This window comes from Bactrocera tryoni, chromosome 5 (genome assembly GCF_016617805.1).
Source record: "Bactrocera tryoni isolate S06 chromosome 5, CSIRO_BtryS06_freeze2, whole genome shotgun sequence".
NCBI lineage: Eukaryota > Metazoa > Arthropoda > Insecta > Diptera > Tephritidae > Bactrocera > Bactrocera tryoni.
The window spans coordinates 5,899,877-5,919,792 of NC_052503.1; the positions used below are offsets into that span (position 1 = coordinate 5,899,877).

Genomic DNA, 19,916 nt, shown 5'->3' on the forward strand with positions numbered 1-19,916 from the left:
ACGAAAAGACTTTTCCGATTCCTATGTAAGGAATACTCGTATTTGACGACCTAACACACTCTGGTATTGTTTGCTCTTCGAAACGCTCTTACAAAAAAAAACTCTGTTACGAATAAGCAGCCAGGGAAATAATGTATTAATTTCATAAGTTTACGTACCTAACTGAAAATGGTTTGGAATCATATTAACCAAATTATTACAACAGGGTGCTCGAAAATTGCAGAATTAAAAACAACCAATAAAGAATTGAAATATGGGGTCGTATTTTATCCATATCCACAACAAGCTAAATACAGGAAAATATTTATACGCCAGGTTATAACAGTTGGTGCAAGGGTGGGAAAATCTCGAGGACTGGTCGAATTAGTATAAAATGTAACAAATATTCCCGCAGATGTCGCTACATTTACTAAATCGATGTGAGAGAAACTTTTAACTAAAGTAATAGAATAGAAGCTCTCCGTAGTTTCACAGCAACTAAAAGCATTCAAAAAGGTTTAAAAACTCAAAAAAGCTTTCGAGCACAAAAAGCGCCAAAGCACTAAGGCACAGAAAAAGCTCACTTAACATTCGCCCCTTCACACTAAATACGGAGAACTTGCGTTGATAATAGCAACAGCATCCCAATTTGTCGTGAGCACCGCGTAGGATGTGTCCGACACGGCAAGATGCTGTCTTATCAGATTGCTCGGAAAGCTCGTCGCGTACGCACGCATTCGACGGATGTGCAACGCAAAGTAAAACAAGGCAAAGTGTGGAAAGCAAACAAAAAAAAAATATTAAATAAATTGTGAATTGTGAATTGTTGCGTTGCTGCTTTTTCCTCCTTCCCTCCAGCATTAACTGGGGCTTCTATAATTCATAAAACGCTTAACAATGCATTGCTATGAGTATTGATTGTGTCGTGCTCAAACAAAACAAATCTTCTGCACATGCCTAGGTGTGTGCAAATCGAATGAATACATACACACACAACTGGATTTAGAGCGATTTAATGCGAAGAAAGCAATTTGTGTCGCGGCAGCGGGCAGGTGAGCGCGGTTAACGCGGATAGTGCCGTCGACAGCAGACAATGCCGTAGAAGATGTGTGTGTATGTGGCAATGAAAAAGTGCTGTGCTCCTACCCACTGCTTCAGTGTAATGGTTACGCCGAAAAGCATGCAACAGATCCTTGAAAGCATATTAAAAAATTGTTGCACGCACGCAAACACATAACTAAAGCTACAACAGTGCTTAGCGCAGTGTCTGAGCGTACGTGTGTGTTAGTGTGTATCCATCAGCATTGCTAACTCTTTTGTGGCTTTGAAGTCAAGAATCATAAATACCAATCCGACTGGATATCGATGGCGTACAAGGAGCACCATAAACTGCGTAAATTCTAATTTGTTCGAAACGAAAAAGGTTCGTGTCACACATATACATATATGGTGTGTGAGTGCTTGTGTGAGTGTATTAGCGTGCAAACAAAAATAAAACTTTATTAGTGCATGTGAGCAAGGACCTTTGTCTAATGCCGAAAAACACGCTCGATTCCCTGCAGATCCTAATTCGGCATATAAACAGAGAGCTCCTTGTGTGCGTATGCATGTATATGTATGAGTGTGTGGGTATGGAGTGCGATTACTTACCACAACGGGGCTGTCCATATTTTGCCAGAACGATTTTCGCAGATGTATGGGATATTAATATTCCCCGTGAGTATGTGTTGGTGTGTGTGCGCCGTCTGCTTTGCTGCGAAATTGATTATCATTCCCACTTTTCTGTTGTTGTAGACTTGTAGCATTATTGTTTCTTGTTTTTGTTTGCTTTCGTTTTTGTTTCCACTCCTCATGTTACTGTTCTGCCATTTATGTTACTGTCACTTGCTATAATGCTTTGCGAGCCGAGCAGAGACCTTTTCTTTTCTGAATACCTTTGCCATTCACACGCACACGCGCACACATTTCATATGGTTTTGCTTTCTGTTTGTATATTTGCTTACATGCATTGTCGAACTGTCTGCCACATGACCCCTTTCGAGGCTTTCGAGTTGGCAAATGTTAAATGTCGAAAGGTAGATATAACTCATATTTGCCACACACACACACTCACAGACAGGCGTAGCGACATATTTCGGTATACAACCACGTTCGCAGCCAAACAACAGGTGCGTGTAAGTGCAGGTATTTGTGTGAGTTAGTAAGTTGCTTTATCTCCTGTGTGTGGGCAACAAAAACGCCGACCAACTTTGCTGTGATTAAGCAACCCACGGGCACAAAGGAGACGTTGTCTTAATAGCCTGCAACTCACACTCTGTACTGTGTGTTGGAAAAGTGTGTGAACTTCTGACTTAAATCATTTTAGTGTAAATAAAAGCTTCAATATCTCTTTGTAATTTAGAGTGTCACATTGTGCCTTCACAATCAGCCTAAATGTAGGCAAGCTTTAATATTTCGTCAACACTATAAGATATTACCTACATTTGGGCAATACGCAATTTAAAATAGAAGCTACATAATAAATATGAATGACTAATAACTAAAATTAATAAGAAAAGTTGTATTTCCATTTAAATCGTTCTCTAAAAATATTTAATTAAGCTAATGTTATCATAACAACTGTTATTAGTCACTAAATTTTATTTTGAACAAAATTTGTCAAAACTTTAATAAAAATCAAGCTTGAAAAGTGATGGTACAATATTGTGGTGGCGAACTAATAAATTGACTACCACTATCCGACAAGTCACGATGAGTTTCTTCACGAAGACACCTTAAAATTACCATATAGTGTTCCCAATTGACTATTTGACTCTTCATAAAGAGGTTATGTGGGGCCGACCACAGTATTCGTGGATATAATGTGTTTGTGTGGGGCCGATGGATTGCCTTCCGAGCTATTCATATACGGCGTCGAAGAACTGATAAGGAACATGCATCAGCTTCTTTGTAGAATTTGGTCAGCCGAAAACATGTCTGATGATTGGAGTTAAAGAGTGCTCTGCCCAATCCATAAAAAGTAGACTCAACAATCTGCGCCAACTACCCTAGGGAAAGCCTCCACAACAACGCATATAATGTATCGAACGTACTGTGTGAAAGATTAGAGCTGGTCAGTGTGGATTTAGGCCTTGAAAATCTACAACTGAGCAGATATTCACCACGTTACAAATCTTGGAAAATACAGTGGAAAAACGGACCGACACATACTTCCTCGTCGTCGATTTCAAACCTGCTTTCGACAGCACGAAATGGAGCTGCCTCTATGCCGCGATGTCTGAATTTGGTATCCCCGCAAAACTCATATGGTTGTGTGAACTGATGTTGAGCAATACCAAAAGCTCCGTCAGGATCGGGAAGGACCTCTCTGAGCTGTTCGATACCAAACGAGGTTTCAGACAATCGTGCCACTTCTTCAATCTACTCTTGGAGAAAATAATTCGAGCTGTCGATCTGAAGAGAAAAGATACAATATTCTTTAAGAGTGTACAGCTGCTGCCGTACACCGATGATATTGATATCATTGCTTTCTTCAGATTGGATAAGGAAGCGAGACAAATTGGTCTGGTAGTGAGCGAGGGCAAGTCGAAATATCTCCCGTCACCAAAAAAAAACAGTCGTCGCACTCGCGACTTGGCTCTCATGTCCCAATTGGCAGTCATAACTTTGAAATCGTAGATAATTTCGTTTATCTTGTAACCAGCATTAAAACCAACAACAACGGCTGCCTCGAAATCTAACGCAAAATATCTCTTGCCAACAGGGTCTACTTCGGACTGAGTAGGCAATTGAGAAGTAAAGTTATCTCACAACGAACAAACACTAAACTCTATAAGTCACTCATTATTTCCGTCCTGCTATATGGTGCAGAGGCAAGTACGATGACAAGATATAATGAGTTGACGTTACGAGTATTCGAGAAAAAGGCTCTGCAGAAGATTTATGATCCTCTGCGCATTGGCAACGGCGAATTTCCCACTTAATAGAACTTTGAAATGTACGAGATATACGAGGTCATTGACATAGCTCAAAGAATTACTTAAGAGACAACGGCTACGCTGGATAGGTCATGTCGTCTGAATGGTTGAAAATACTCCATCTCTGAGGATATTCGACGCAGTATACGACGGGGAAAGCAGAGGAAAACATCCACTCCGTTGGAAAGACGAGGTGGAGAAGGACCTGATTACACTTGGAATTTCCAATTGGCGCCAAACAGCGAAAAGGAAAAAATGACTGGCGCGCAGTTGTAAACTCTGAAACACTCTTCAAGTTATTTCATTTCTGTTGTGGCAATATCTTCATTGGAAATCTAAAATTTAAAAACAAACGATAACAAAAGCGAAAGCCTTTTTCTATGAATCATGGTCTTGGACAACCAAAACTTGTTGGTTGTCTATTCAATTTATAATATGCTTTGTCCAAATAAGCATAAGATGCTCTAAACGTCCAAGCACAACAAAAAAATGTTGAATAGGTTTCATGCCCCCATGGTGTCAGGATTAGGAGAAGGACATGGTTTCCACACAAAACCCAAAAGCTTATTCAAGAGCGAAATAAATCCATGAAAACATGGAAAAATAATTTCAAGCAATTCACAGTTTACGGAGATGCTTTGAAACTAATGTAATCTATCCCTCTATTGACTAATAATAAGGGAATTTATTTCAGAGAAAAATTGCCTGAGTGGTGTGGTCTTCAAAGTTCGATATTGCCCAATTTGAAAACTACATTCACAAATGGGTTGAAGGCTAAGTCACAATAACAAACAATGAAACATTTAGACTACAGCATTAATAATTGAACTGAAAATTTATACCCTGAACAGGGTATATTATATATACTACAAAGTTTGTAACATCCATAAGGAAACATAAACATTCTCCTTGGAAATAGATCGTTGACCGCATACATTTTCACATAGTTTAGATTCCATAAACAGGTTGATTGCTCGTGAGGGCACGCATAATCAAACTAGCCCTGCTAGAGACGCTTGTCCGCCGTGACGCCCGGAACTCCTAGGTAGAGATCGAAAAGACCGTCACATATCGCCAAAGCGTCTAGAGCTGGCCACAAATTTATTGAGCCGGTCAATATATACTGAATCCAATACGCTTAGTTATGGCAACTGAGATGCTTCAACATTTCTCTGGCGAAAGCTGGACAGTGGAGGTGTAAGTGTTTAAATGTTTTCACCTCATCTTCCTCATTTGCATCCTCCAAAATCTTTAGCCTCGACGCATGAATGCCAATGGGACAGTGTCCAGTTAGGCCTTGCGTTTGCATCCTGATGCAATTTGGATACGGGTTTGCCAGTGATTTCTTACAAAATAATAGATATAGTAATGGAAATGATACTTGTGAAGGGTATTATAGCTATGGTGCAGCCGAAATTTAGTTTTTTTTTATATAGAGAAAAATGTATTTCCTAGAATTTGCATACAAACATACCTAGGCATCACATAGAGCTTACGATTCGTCCAAAACCTGACATTTCTACAATAAGCATGCTTGTTTTGCATAAGCCCGTGTCAGCATTTCGCATTACCGTCAAATGAGCTTATAATGCTGACATTGCCAACCCAAACTACACCCTCACCTGCATACGCCTGTCTGTATGTGTGCACGTGCGTGTTTCCATTTGTTTTACTTCGCATAATTTCTGCCTGCTTAACTGTTTTATGACGCTTTCGTTTTGCGACTGTTGAAAGTTTAAACTTGACAAATTTTTCGCAACAAACGAAAATGGTTGTTGCCCTCCTTGCTGCTCGCTGCATGTTTTGCACAAAACTTTCTCCTCTCGCATAGGCACATAAACCTGCACACATACACACACAGCCCCAGAATTTACAGGCACTGGCATTAGCCGCAATTTTTAAAAAATAGTCTCGCGGCACTTGACGAGGATTAAGTTAAGCGCCACCAAAGCAAAGTTGACTGCTGACAAATATGAGTTCGCTGGTGGCACAACACTTAAGCGCCGGCGACTTGCTACTAAACCACTATTTAAGTAGGCAATTTGACAAGAGCGGAGCGCGGCGGTTGCGAGCGGAAAAGCGAAACAGCTCCTGTACTTTCGCATTTGTGCAATTGCTCGACATAAATAGGCATGTTTTTGCTCATGTACTTATGTATGTACAAGTATGTATGCATGTGTCATATTTATTTTTAAAGTCTCATTTGTATTTTGAAAACTGCTCCAACACACTGGACCCTCAGCAATGTCACTGTCGCTGTCACATCTCTGCTGCTTGTTGAAATGCTACTTGCAAGGACTCTTTCAATTGCTTGTCAGCAGTGTGAGCCTAGCTGTAACAGTGCAAACCGGTAAATTTCATGTGTATAGCCGCGTATTCATTTCTACAGTGAGTCACAAGAGCTTTCGAGAAAAAAAGAAACAAAATTGCATAAAACCATTTTTACCATAAATTTTTGTTTTACATGAAATCAAAAAATTTTAATAAATCAGAAGTAGGCGGTATGATAAGGTATTTTCAAAGTCTTAATCTCGCGAACATCTCTTAGGTAGAAGTAAAAATTATTAGAGTTGACTGAGTTCGTCTCAGATTTGCAATACAGGGTTCAGCACTCGAAGTGTAACCAATTAAAAACCCATAAATTCGGTTTGGAAAATTATTTTTATTTATTTTAAATTACAAAATGTGTGAAATTAATCATAAATTCAGGACCAATTCACTTTTTCTCGATATGACCACCTTTTGCCTCAACCATGGCCTTGAAACGGTCAAAAAACGAATCGCAAGCTGCCCGAATATGACTTGCTGGTATTTTGGCCCACTCACAGACAATGGCTTTCTTCAGCATCTCGAGACTGGTGTATTTTTTACTTCGGACCTTGCTCTCCAAAATGGCCCAGAGAGAATAATCCATTGGATTGGCATCTGGTGCATTCGAGAGCCATTGTGTGGTCGTAATGAAGTTCGGAACGTTGTTTTTCAGCCATTCTTGGTTCACTTGTGAAACGGGTGCTGCCTCCTGGTGGCCAACCGATGACTTAGATTCTCATATGAACGGTCGGTCCCTATCAATTGGAAAAAATTTTTTTTTGATCGGAATTTGACCGCTTTCGGCCAAGCGAAGCAACTGCTTCGCTCTCTCAAGTCTTACTTGTTGCTGCTTCGGTGTGAGATCATGCTCCTTTTGGAACTTGCAAGGCTTGACCTTGAGCTCATTTTTCAATATGCGTTGGATGCTGCGGTCGGATATTTTCAGTTCCCTAGCCATTTGATTGGCACTTCGTCGTGGATTTCGCTTCTTCACTTTCCGAACCATCTCACGTGACGTTGCAGTCATTCCAATTAAATGTAATATATGTACATAATACGAGTGATTCAAGTAGAGGTGCTTTTTTTAATAGCCAGAATTGGCAGATCATGCGTGAGTCGTGTGAAGCTGTCATGTTTTTTATTTTTTGTATATTGTTTGGCATTTCATCAAGTTGTTACGATTGAACAACTTTATAACAAAAATTTACGTTCTGTAAAGCATTTGTTTCGCGCGCTTCGCTGAACTTATGATCCACTTATTCGGTCTACTGAGTATTCTATTCACAACACCATCGCCCATCTTGAGACTCAGCTTTCGTTATTAGATATTATTCGTAAGACTAGCATCCAGTAAAGATAACAGATAACAGAAGATTGTGGAGAATCGACTCTCGGCGCCTTGCGTAACAGCTCAGACTCACGTATAGAACGTCTTGGTGCTTCCAACGAGATTCGACTGTTTTGAGCCAACTTTTGTTCAGCGATGTGGCCAATTTCAGGCTTAATGGGTATGTAAACAAGCAAAATTGATCCAATCGAAACGAAGAGCAACCTGAAGAGTTGCAAGAGCTGCCATTTCATCTAGAAAAAACAACGGTTTGATTGAAGCTCGTGATCTCAATGGCATTTGGTTTCACTATAACGGCGCCACTTCGCACACATCGCAACAATCAATGAATTTATTGAAAAACAATCCCACTACGATCCAGGCCTTGGGACAAAACATCGCGTGTGTCATCCGCCAGTTACCAGTCGAAGTGCTCGAACGAGCCATCGAAAATTGGACTCAACGGATGGACCATCTGAGGCATAGCTGCGGCCAACATCCGAAAGAGATAATCTTCAAAATAAATGCCAAAGAATATCTTTGGAATGATAATAAACATTCCCCATTAAATTTGAAATTGCTGTGTTGTTTAAGGAACTTCGAAATGGATCACCCTTTATATGTACTTTATACGGTCTCCGAGGTTTCCTTTTGGGTGTTACAATCATCGTGGCAAACTTAATGTACCTTGTTCAGGGTATAAGAACATATATTCTTCTCACATTACTTTTCCTAGCCATTTCATACACACTATACATATATCTTAGTTATATTTTTTATATTATATTTTATATCATATATATAAATTTTGTGGAGGTTGCTTAAGGATCCAAAATTGTAATATCCCTCTACCTACTGGTACACAATACCAATTGACCACCGAGACCAGAAAATTTGTTTAGTGTCACATAAAAAAGTGGGAGAATTTCAATAACAAAGCAAGCAGTTCTAGAGCCCAGAATCAATAGACCAAAAATTAATGTTAAATTAATGTATGGTTTAATTTTTCCTATAAAACTTGCACCTTAAGCACACACTGTCAATTTTGTTTGTATGTGTGTCTAAGTATGAGTAGAAATATTAGAAAAATATGTCATAATGCGAATGTGCAAGTGTTATGTATAAGACCTATACATATACAAACTTACTTGTGAGAATGTATATATGTAATATATTATATATAATTTTATATACATATGTAAGTATGTGCTTGGCAACTGTGCCGGTGTAGTTGACACGCAATGTGACTAAACGAATGGCAATCGCATTTCGAGTGTGAAGGACTACAACTACTGATTCCGTTATCCAATTAGTGATTGTGCTCGCATTTTACCTTCATTTTCTAGTAAATCGATTTTATATACTGAAGATAAGAGAAAATAAGAAGGTTATCTTTCTAATATAGACTGGCATAGAGAAAGATAAAAACTGGTACATGCCTATGTACGGTTAGTAAATAAGTCATTAAATACATACTGCACTCGTAGATTCAAAACCAAACTTTCACTACCAGCGTGATGTAATATTTGGTTGAGTCTCTCACTGTTGTTTAGACATTAAGGGTTTTCCATGAATCCATTTCAGCTAAACTAATCGATTCTATTACTAATTTACTTAAAGTTGAAGGTCCCTCAAGTAGATATACCCATTGTGCCCACTGGTTTCAAAGGTCTTTTTTGACTTGTAAAAGTCCTTAAATCCATAAACAAAGCAGCTTTAAGTCGAAGCAACGAGAAAGCGTGAGGTTGGTTAAGTCATATTTGACCCAAAATCGATTAATTTCACTTGGATATATACTTATGGATAACTTCGTCCTTTGCTTTACTCATAAACTCCTAAAATTGGATCACCAAATCCTCATTGAACGCCAAATCATTTGAACTTACCCAAATTGTTTTAAGTCAGCTTAGCGTGGTTCGCCAAAGATTTGTCTAACTACATATTTCTGTCCAGTCTGACAAAAGCCGGGCGGTAGAGGAGGAAGTGACAAGACGTTTATACTTCCTCCATACATCTTTGGCAAAGTGGTTCGATAAAATATTTAACCGCCCCGGCTATCAGCCTATTGGGTAATGTTCAGTCGAAACACCTACAATCGCAGTGAGATTGACTGTGCTAACAGCCAATAGGTCCACACGGTTTTCTCTGAGCCAGAAGAACCTCGCAATCGCACAAATTATGATTGTTGACCAGCGCTTGCTGAACTCACTAGAGGTCCAAAGGATCAAAGCCAGAACGCAAGAAGAAAGATGCTGTAGTGGTCTGGGAGTCTGAAATGGAGACTAACTCCCGACAGAAGACTCCATCACATACTTTTCCTCTAAACTGTGATACATTCGAAGAAAAGCTGACTACACCCTTCTCCAACAGCTTCGCCCCGCCGACAACTTCTTCCGCGGTATGTGAGGTGAGAAGAAACTAACGGAAGAAGGTTCTGCGATGCAGTGATCTAGATTGTAAGGATTGGATTCGAAGCAGTGGAGAATTTCTGTTTGTGTCTGAGCGAGCCGCTCATACCAACTTGGATGAATTTAATAGCAGCTTTCGCCGCCGGACACCATAGCTAAAGGTGCAACGTGAAAATAGCATAAATTGGCATTGTTAATATTGCTCTTAGTGCGCCACAGATGCCGATGAGGGCCGGTCGTTGAGCATGTTCCAGCTGCTTAGATAGTGTGGTTTTTCCGATATGATGATATTCTTGAGATTAGCTTCCATCTCAGACTTACTAAGAGCTCCTATATTCACCTCCGACCGTACGTTATTGAAGATCCCACGATATCACGAAACCAGAAAGGGTTGATCGTTAATAAAAATTATGAAACAAAAACAGTAATAAGACGTTCAGATTGCGATACAAACTCCTGTCAAAGAGTTTTGTTTATGAGCAACTTTGAAATACTATCGTTGAGATATGCAGGAAGCTTTGAGTTGCATTTAAAAAAGCCATTGAGTCTCTCTCAAAATTTTTTTAAGATAGCTGAAATATTGTTTCAACACAGAGTATTTTTTTCGTATGCACCGAATGCTAAATTTTGTTCAAGAGGAGCTTAAGGGACTTTCTGAAGGAAACGGCGTGTACATGATGGTGTACGAGGGCTGCTATATACATATATTCTAACCTAGGGCAACACTAAGTGCCAGGTGCAATCTGATTTTTCCATTGGAAAGTGTGACATTTTTTAGCATAACATCACTCAGAACGTTTTGTCATTTAATCGTGAATTGTTTTATTTACAGGGAATTAAAAAATTCATCTCGGCCAAAAAATGGAATTAACTCGTGAACATTTTCGCGCGATCATTTTTCACAACTTTCGACGTGGATTATCACGACAAGAGTGCATCGATGAACTAAAATCTTTGTATGGCTATGAAGCACCATCCTATAGCACTGTGAAAAAGTGGTAGAACGAATTCAATCGTGGCCGACGCTCGATCAAAGACGAATTCCGTGAAGGTCGTCCAAAAACAGCCGTTGTGCCAGAAATCATCGATGCCGTACGTGAACTGATAATGCAAGACCGTCATGTAACATACCTTCAGATAGAGGCATGCCTATGCATTTCTCCCACCAGCATACATTCGATATTGCATGAACACCTGGCTCGTTGGAAACGAAAAAAACATGAACACCTGGCCGTAAAAAAGGTTTGTTCTCGTTGGATCCCGCACAATTTGACAATCGCTCAAAAAAAGGCTCGTGTGGATTGGTGTAAAGAAATGCTGAAAAAATACGATCGCGGTGCTTCAAAAGACGTTTATAAGATCGTCACAGGTGACGAATCATGGATCTATGCGTATGAGTCCGAAACAAAACAGCAATCGACAAAAAAAATAAAATAAAATAAAAAATAAAAAAACCAAAAAAAAACTTTTTCGTTGGTAAATATGCCTATTTACATTATTAGGCCAGAAATATATATAGCAACCTACGTACCTTTCAAAACTGGCCAATAAACTCAAACTCAAATGTTATTAAAAGAAACCTTTACTTTGTGATCATTACAACAATTAAATTCTAGCAAATAGTAATTTAAAAAACAAAGCTTATTTAGAGAAGTTATAAATATAAAATCCAGCTAATCTGGCTCATTCCAAGGCTGTGATAGACCTCATTTGAGACCAGCAGAGTAAGGAAGGAAACTCCGTAAGCAGGCATAGCTCAATGCGCCTAAACATAATTTAATACACCATAACCGCATTAACTCTGGTTCATTGTGTTGGCATATATTGCCACTGCTGTGGTCCAATGCTGCTGTTAACGAGTGTTCTCCATGAGCACAATTCGATTGAACGTTTAGAATGAATCGAGATATGTATGTATGTATATACCTGGGTCTAATTAATTGTACGAGTGTATAAATAGCCAACTAACTGTATAATGAAGAGACCTAATTAGGAACAGTTATTGACGGCTCGCAAAGCCTCTCGTCCACTCCGCATCCGTCGTTATTTGAATACGCTCTTATTGTTGACATTTTACTATTTACAGTTAGCTCAGTTCATACCATAAGCAATGATAACTCATACATAGACACACATGTATGTGAAAATATATGAAACAAATTGACAGAGGAGACGTCAACTAATTAAGAACGAAAACGAGTTGTCCTTATTTAAGCGAACGGTAACTGAAACCCATAACAACAGCAAGAACAACAATCAAAAGTAATTGTAATTACAACAGAGAACATAACCTGAAGAGCGGGTTGAAGTCGATGTGATGCCTACGCGACGGTCGGGCGGCGCCACAGTGCGACGCAAGCACTCAATTGGAAATTTGCGTCGCGCTCATCCCGCCTCGGGTGCCACATGGAATGTGCAAGTGGTACGTGGTAAAATGTCATCTAAGTGCCTTTGGCATGCTTGTCGCGCACTTGTGCTGGGTCTGACGCTGATGCTGCTCGGCGCCGGTATGGCTACGATAGGTAAATTGCGTGTGCTCGGTATGTGACCAATTCAAAATACAAATGTTTTTATTTTTACCCTAGGTTATTATGCGGACCACCTTTCCACGAACTCTGAGCTGCGTGGTAATGCGACGGTGAGAGTCAAGAATGACTTGAAGGGCTTCCATCTCAACAACCTCTCTTACGTCGGACCGATTGTAATGGGTTTCGGAGGTTTCATTGTCGTTGCTTCGTGCGTTATGACATTTGAGGCGCGTGACTCGGCGGCAAAAGTGGTGCCAGCGCGTTTTCGTGCGGGTGCGAGTGGCAGCAAGACAACGGTGCGTAGTAATCAGAGCAGCGCAACTTCACAGCGACGCGCCGTTGGTGAGTGCTGACTGTTGAGTAATACGTTGACGCTGAGTAACACCATCTCTTACCCTTTTACAGGCATACAATTGCAGTCCTCGCGCTGGGATCAACAGTTTGGTGTGTTTCGCACATCGCCAGCAGAGCCGCCACCGCAGACCACACCGCAGCCCTTCGATCGTGACGCGCTTACCGCGGAGCTAGTCAAATTTTCAAAATCGCTCAGGTAAATGTAGTTTCCCATATTATGTTTTGTTATGTTCTGACACATTCCATTTAACTGCATGCAATCGCATTCGCTTTCCCGCAAGTAAACATTTATGCCAAAATCAAACTTAGCTCAGCTCTCAGCTCTAGCGTTAAAATCAAGAAAAAATCGCTTTCGCTTTCATTCCATTAGCGCATCCGCTCGCTTTTCTCCACAACTACGACGCCTCACCCACACTGGTTCTGTGCCAAATCTCTCCACACATGTCCCCCACCCCATCGCTTACTCCACTAACCTCTCACATTTGCTTTCGCCGAATCACAAACCACTTTTGTTGTTGGAACAAAAACGTCACCATCGCCACCATCATCGGCACCACCACCACCATCGCCAAACACCCACGAGCAGCAGTGGGCGACAAGTGAAGTCGCGCGGACCACGAATCAGCAATAGTTTGGTGCAACGCAACACTCGCGAAAATGGTGGGCCTTGCGCGTTGCTCCAGCCACCAGGCACGAACAAGCTCTACTGGCATGCGGCCTCTTTCGACGACGGCCTTCGTGGGGATAAGCATCTTTCAAGAGCCACGGTGGCTGACATGTCTCGCCGCTCTGATACGGCCAAACGTCATGTGTTGGCACGGCAGAAGCCGATTGAGCATGAAGAGGACAAAAGCAGCCCTCTGGGTAATCGCAGGTGAGTCGGTTATTGTGAGACCAATGAAAATAGTCCACCTCAGATTTACACAACATTCCACTCGCGAGATTTGTGTGTTACTCGATCATCAAAATACGAATTAAATATACGTATTTCTAATGGACTGCTTTTCTTGCCAACAGAAGTTCTACTATGTCAGACTCATCGTACAGTGGCCGCTGGACGGCACGTTGCGCTTCCATGGCAAGTCGCGCATCAAGTATCGATTCACGACGTATTCAAGTAGATCTGCATAGCCCCGAGGTATTGCCGAAATCCATACTGCGTTCACCGAAGCGCTACAGCTCAGGACCATCCGCCACTCCGTCGGTTGAAAAAGAGTTCAGGTAAGAAAAGACAACTTCCCCAAACTCTATCTTACTCAATTCATGCACTATTACAGAAGCCAGCTAAGTGTCTGCTCAGAACCACCCGCTCCCATACACCAGCTTTCGGGTCAATCGAGCTTAGAACCTTGTTTCCCCGAAGAACTCATAGATAACACGGAAGAAAAACCATGTACCAACATTGATGGGGTCGCATTGTCACCGGATGCACTAAACGTGGCCATTCAAACCATATCCATGACAAGCCCAAACCATGTAGAAGAACTACCACCACCACAGCCACCCAAGAAATTAAATAGCATTCTAAAGAAACCACGCCCCGACACACTTTGCCTCGCAACCAGTACAAAATCCGCCGTAGTAAGTGAGATCAATAAATCTCTTTGCCGCAGCAACTCCTCGCGCACTTTCTATAGACCCAAACCACAACTGCCCAACGAACTGGACGACAGCATCTTCTACATACGATCCTCTAGCGAACGACAAAGCATCGATAGTAACGAGCTCTACGATTCAGTGCAAGTTATAAATGAAAGACGAACAACGCTGCTGAGAGCGGAGAGTGAAGCTGCGCTCTATAATGTGAAAAAAGCGAGCAGTTTCTCACTGCTAGCCGAGATACCAGAACGTGCACAAAACAACTCGGTAGATGTGGAAGAGAATACGCCCAGCGAGCCGGCAAAGGATCCGCAGCCGAAAAATGAGACCACCGTGGAAATCGAAAGTGAATCAACACGACCACCGACAAGTGAGATCACGTAATGGAGTGATCGAAGTGTTATACGTATATAAATCAAATACTGACAAGTGTCAGCCGTTCTTGCGTTCAGGAAACATTAGAAGTTTTGTAGAAACCTCTAGAAAATAGTATATTTTATACCAAAAGCACAGAAGACATATTTTGTAGACAAATATTTCGGTACTAGTATATGTATGTAGCTATGTTCGTAGGTAAGTATACAGTTAGATCAGTTCGTTTTACATATTTAGTGAGTTTCTGAGAAAAGTTTGAGAACCACTATAAAATCGATTCAATAAAGAGCCGGCTGACAGAATTTATGCATAGGTAGTGGCTCAATCAAGAGGATATTTGTATTATTTATCTTTATTTTATAAATATTATACTTTATTGGTTAACTTGCAAATATAGAGATAGTGATATATAGCGCTCTCTCTTCCACTAAATACTCAATTAACGAGAGCGTCAAGCAATAAACACTAGATCTACGAACTTGTTACGAAACAATTATTTACCGATGTTGTTGTTATTTAAAATATTGTTGTTGTTAAATGTCTGTCTTATGCATAGTTAAGTTAGCAATTATTAGACGTTTCTACGGAACAATAAAAAATATAACTATCAATAACCAAAGTATTGTAGAGCAAGCTCACTCAATAGCAGAATCGCATAGAATAGACACGAACGGTGATGTTATCTTGCAGATCCGATGAAACTAAGTTTTATTTCGAAATCTATTAAATTTCTAAAGAAATATTTTGATGTTTGAGTTGTATGAGAAAAAACATATTTTCATATCACGAATTATTTCCTTTAAAAACGTCAAGTCGTTTAAAATAATTCAAATATATGTATATATCTGTCTTAAACGAGCTTCCACAAAGTATTAAATATAAACATCTATAACTATATAATCGCATGTGTTCGAACTAGTAGTATCTAATTAACTGAGTCTGCATATCTTTTTGTGATTAAAAAATGATTTCCGTCAATTTGCTCAAACAACTACGAAAACGAAACGAATCTATCAAAACATCAAGTCATTTTTTTAACAAATTACATATTAATAGCTTACTGTGTTTTTCAATATGTTTACTGGTGCTTAAACAAATCGGTCTTCCCTACACTAAATCTAGTTAATTAATTCCAATCGCAATTTATGGCAAACCAACTTAAATTACTCAACGAATTGCCGTGTTGTGTAATGTAATTTTTTTTCTAAAAAATATTTTTTCGATTTAAATTCTTTTAAATAACATATTTTTAAATTATAATACAGCTGCTCCAAAATAAGAAATCAGATGAAGTAAACTTCGTTTAATTACACCAACGATTAGGTAGAAAATGTGGCCTATAAAGGAGTTATCTTATATCGTTAATGCATATCATTTATATATTTATATGGAACAGACTTCGACTATCCTTCAAAAAATCATTCACGTCGAATTATATTTTGAAATCTAACTAAAATACATTTTTGTTAAGATTACCACACTTATATTGAAGACTGATGTGAATAATGAACACCGTTAGCAAGTAATTGCAATAGAAACAAGTACTGTCAACTGAAAACTGATATGAAAAGAATGTCCGGTATGAATTCATGAAAAAACACAATTTTATAAATTTACAACAGGTGATCCATTTCGAGGTCCCCTACTTTTTTAATGAAAAAACACAGAAACTTCAAATTTAAGGGGAAATGTTTATTATCATTCGAAATAACATTCCTTGGCATTTATTTTTTGAAGATTATCTCTTTCAAATGTCTCAGATGGTCCATTCGTTGAGTTCAATATTCGATGACTTGTTCGAGCATTTCGACTGGTAACTGACGAAAGACATGCGTGACGTTTCGTTCCAAGGCGGCATTGTCTGCTTAGGCTTTAGACTTTACATATCCCCACAAGCAAAAGTCTAACGGTGTGATATCACACGATCTTGGTGGCCAATCGACCGGCCCAAAACGCGAAATTATCTGTTCACCGAATTGTTCTCTCAATAAAACCATTGATTTATGCGATGTGTGGGAAGTGGCACCGTCGTGTTGAAACCAAATGTAGCCGAGATCACGAGCTTCAATTTCATTCATCGAATAGTCGGTATCATGGCGCTATAATGGTCGTCATTGACGGTTATGTCCTCACCGGCGATGATGGCGTACACTTTAAAAAATAGTTGTTACATATTATAAATATATACTTTTTTATTTACCGCTGAGTGGTCAATTATTTTATTATTGTCAAAATCCTATCAAATGCATTATATAAATAATAATATATTATTTTCCTAAGAGTATTCTCAACAACCGTAGACACCGAATAATCTAATTCTTCGAACTGTATTGGTTGCGTTCGGGTTCTTAACCGCTGTACATGTGATGAAGGTCCGAAATTGATAGGTAATACATATTAATCTTACTGACGTAACTGATTATTCTAACTGACAAAAGAGCAGCTTGTTTAGTTACTTGGACTGAAGCGTTCTAAAAGAACCATTGGCTATTTTTTCCAAAAAGTGTAGAGAGAATTTCGCTAAATGTTACACATAGCGCAGGGTAATTTTTTATATTTTTCTTATTTATAAAACTACAAATCTACAGTGATTTTGTTGCCGTAGATGAAAGATCGATTTTGGATATATACATATCACAGTTCATGAAACAAGCAATTGTTTCGTAAGATTTGTTCTGTAAGTGTATTATATTTTATAAAACGTGTCTTTCTTTTAACATTTTCAATTATTTGACGATCTCAGCAACCCTGATACCAACCTCTATCACTTTTAGAACCTGGTTGAACCTCCGTCCCTCCTTCCTCACTATAATTTTTAAAATTAGCCGAAAATTGATCCAAATGATTACGGAGATAGTCTAAGTTGATACTAGAGTTTGTCAGTTTGCCAGCATAGTTTGCACAATTTCTTCAAAATTTACCTGGAAATTTTTGACTATCAACACAGAATTTTTCAGCGATTCACTTTCCAGAAAAGTAATTTTGTAGTATCAGTACATATTCATGTTTTTCATACTAAATTCGGAAATTTTCTACCAATGTCACATTAACCTTCAAAGTCCAACGCTTTGACAAATTGCTTTATCCTTCCCAACTTGATCACGTATTATATCACTGAGTTCATTTTGAAAAAATAACTTTTGTATAGATCTTTCACCCTTTCCACACATTTGGGTATTTGGCGGCATTATTGTTTCTGAGTGATTCATGCGGATTCCTTTTGAAATGAAAGCGAAATTTTCTTGGAATAAAACAGGCCTGTAATTCTAAATATCTCCACGTTTGATCTTTAGTAAAACCTTTAGACTCTCTGAAAATTTCTACAAAAAGGAGGCGCAAACACCTAATCATGACTAGAAAACTGAATTTATATTACCAGCAAGCCTACAATTAGCAAAATATCAGAAATGCAATTATTTTAAAAACAAGAGCATACAATTATTCCAGATTTTTCAGAACAAAATCGTAATCTGGACGATTAAAAGCATCAAAATTTGCTAGGCTATCCAAGGAAAAAAAATTGTTTTCGTAGAGCTGTGTTATACTATATGCTTATATTTCTGGCGTCGGATATATAAGTTTAAAAACATATCACAATGTGACGACACAAAACAAGCTTGATTTGTTCTTTTCTCATCACTAAATCATTCCTTTGACTACTATTTCATAAAAGGAAATGAGGCAATTACTATGTCTAAAGTTTTATTTTTCTATTCTTAAATTTGTCAATAAATAAATAAAAATAAAAATCAAAATACTTCCATGAAATCTCGAAAATCAAATGAATGATATTCAAAATTTACATTTACGAAAAAAAGCCACGAAAATTTTGAAAATTGTATTTTCAGAAAACAAATCTCCAAACATCACACTGCATCACAAAAGTATTTGTACATTTATTTACTATAATTGTGATTTCCATACAAATATATATCTCAATGTTAGTAACGGCGAATGTCAAGCGAAACATTGAAGCGTTGATATTTCGTTCTGGTGATTAACACATACTTAGTATATGTGTGTGCATACGTAACTGTAAGTGTGTTTTTTTCGAAACTAGCGTTTTCGAAGCACTCCATTCCACAGGTGTTTCTCGTTCATGTGAATTGTTGCCTAATTACACGGATAAACTGTACAATGTAAGTTTAAAAAACAACAACAAAAAGTAAAAACAAAAATTTTGCAAATAATTGAAAGCAAATAACACAAGCAATGTACTTATGAAGAACTACTTTGTATTCATTATAGAAAATTAACAAAAAGAAAGAAAAAAACTTAAACAAAAATTTAATAAAAGCAAAGCACTCACAATAATATACTTTACTTTAAAAAATTATTGAATGTATGTATTTGTGTGTATTTTATAAATGTGTACATTTCGTATAAGCAACAAATTAGTCTAAATTATTGGAAAAGCAATTTAAATTGTGTAATTTGTGTATTTAATCACATGCCAAATAAAAACAAAATAAAAATATATTAAACAAGAATTTGAACAAGTTTTTTTATTGACAACTTTGAATACGCAAAAAATATTTTAACTTCTCGTGAACTCGCTAAAAACGAACTAATCGGTAGCGAGTGCACACAATCGTTTGCCTAGTTAAGTTTCGAACCCTCAAGGTCTGAAATGTAAAAGTTTATCTGTATAACATTTATACATTTGTCGAAATATCGCTTCGGTGGCATTGTTCTACTTCAACTTCAATCATCTTACAAACTTCTTCAGCGCGCAAGTCGTTCCTTCTTTTGGTGCCAAGTCCAGATACCAAGTGCAGCCTGGTCCTTCTCCACCTGATCTCTCTAACGGAGTGGAGGTCTTCCTCTTCCTCAGCTTCCGCCGGCGGGTACTACGTCGAGTACTTTCAGAGCTGGAGGATTTTCGTGCATTCGGACGACATGACCTAGCCAGCGTAGCCGCTGTCTTTTAATTCACTGAACTATATCAATGTCGTCGTACATCTCGTACAGCTCGTCATTTTATCGACTGCGGTATTCCGTTGCCAATGCGCAAAGGATCATAAATCTTCTGCAGAACATTTCTCTCGAAAACTAGGAG

At 38.7% G+C, this 19,916-nt stretch overlaps 1 protein-coding gene across 3 annotated transcripts; it reads left to right on the forward strand.

Moving 5' to 3' along the window:
* The first annotated feature begins 702 nt into the window (after positions 1–702).
* LOC120778455 lies at positions 703–15,476 on the forward strand. 3 transcript variants are annotated; one of them, XM_040110250.1, is made up of 8 exons: positions 703–1,402; positions 12,088–12,222; positions 12,283–12,523; positions 12,587–12,871; positions 12,935–13,079; positions 13,254–13,757; positions 13,901–14,104; positions 14,161–15,476. In XM_040110250.1, exons 3-8 carry the CDS (start codon positions 12,319–12,321, stop codon positions 14,864–14,866), a joined length of 2,049 nt encoding a protein of 682 aa, XP_039966184.1. In that variant the 5' UTR covers positions 703–1,402; positions 12,088–12,222; positions 12,283–12,318; the 3' UTR covers positions 14,867–15,476. The 3 variants fall into 3 exon arrangements, with proteins under 3 accessions (XP_039966184.1, XP_039966185.1, XP_039966186.1); XM_040110251.1 differs by having other exon boundaries at positions 12,088–12,523; positions 13,470–13,757; XM_040110252.1 differs by lacking the exon at positions 13,254–13,757 and having other exon boundaries at positions 12,088–12,523.
* The last annotated feature ends 4,440 nt before the right edge of the window (positions 15,477–19,916 follow it).

Excerpts from the sequence above, each read along its gene's own strand:
- LOC120778455 (XM_040110250.1), top strand. The coding sequence starts at position 12,319 with ATGCCTACGCGACGGTCGGGCGGCGCCACAGTGCGACGCAAGCACTCA. Across the intron at positions 12,872-12,934 it reads TTCACAGCGACGCGCCGTTG|GCATACAATTGCAGTCCTCG; the intron begins GTGAGTGCTGAC and ends ACCCTTTTACAG. Across the intron at positions 13,080-13,253 it reads AAATTTTCAAAATCGCTCAG|CGCATCCGCTCGCTTTTCTC; the intron begins GTAAATGTAGTT and ends TCATTCCATTAG.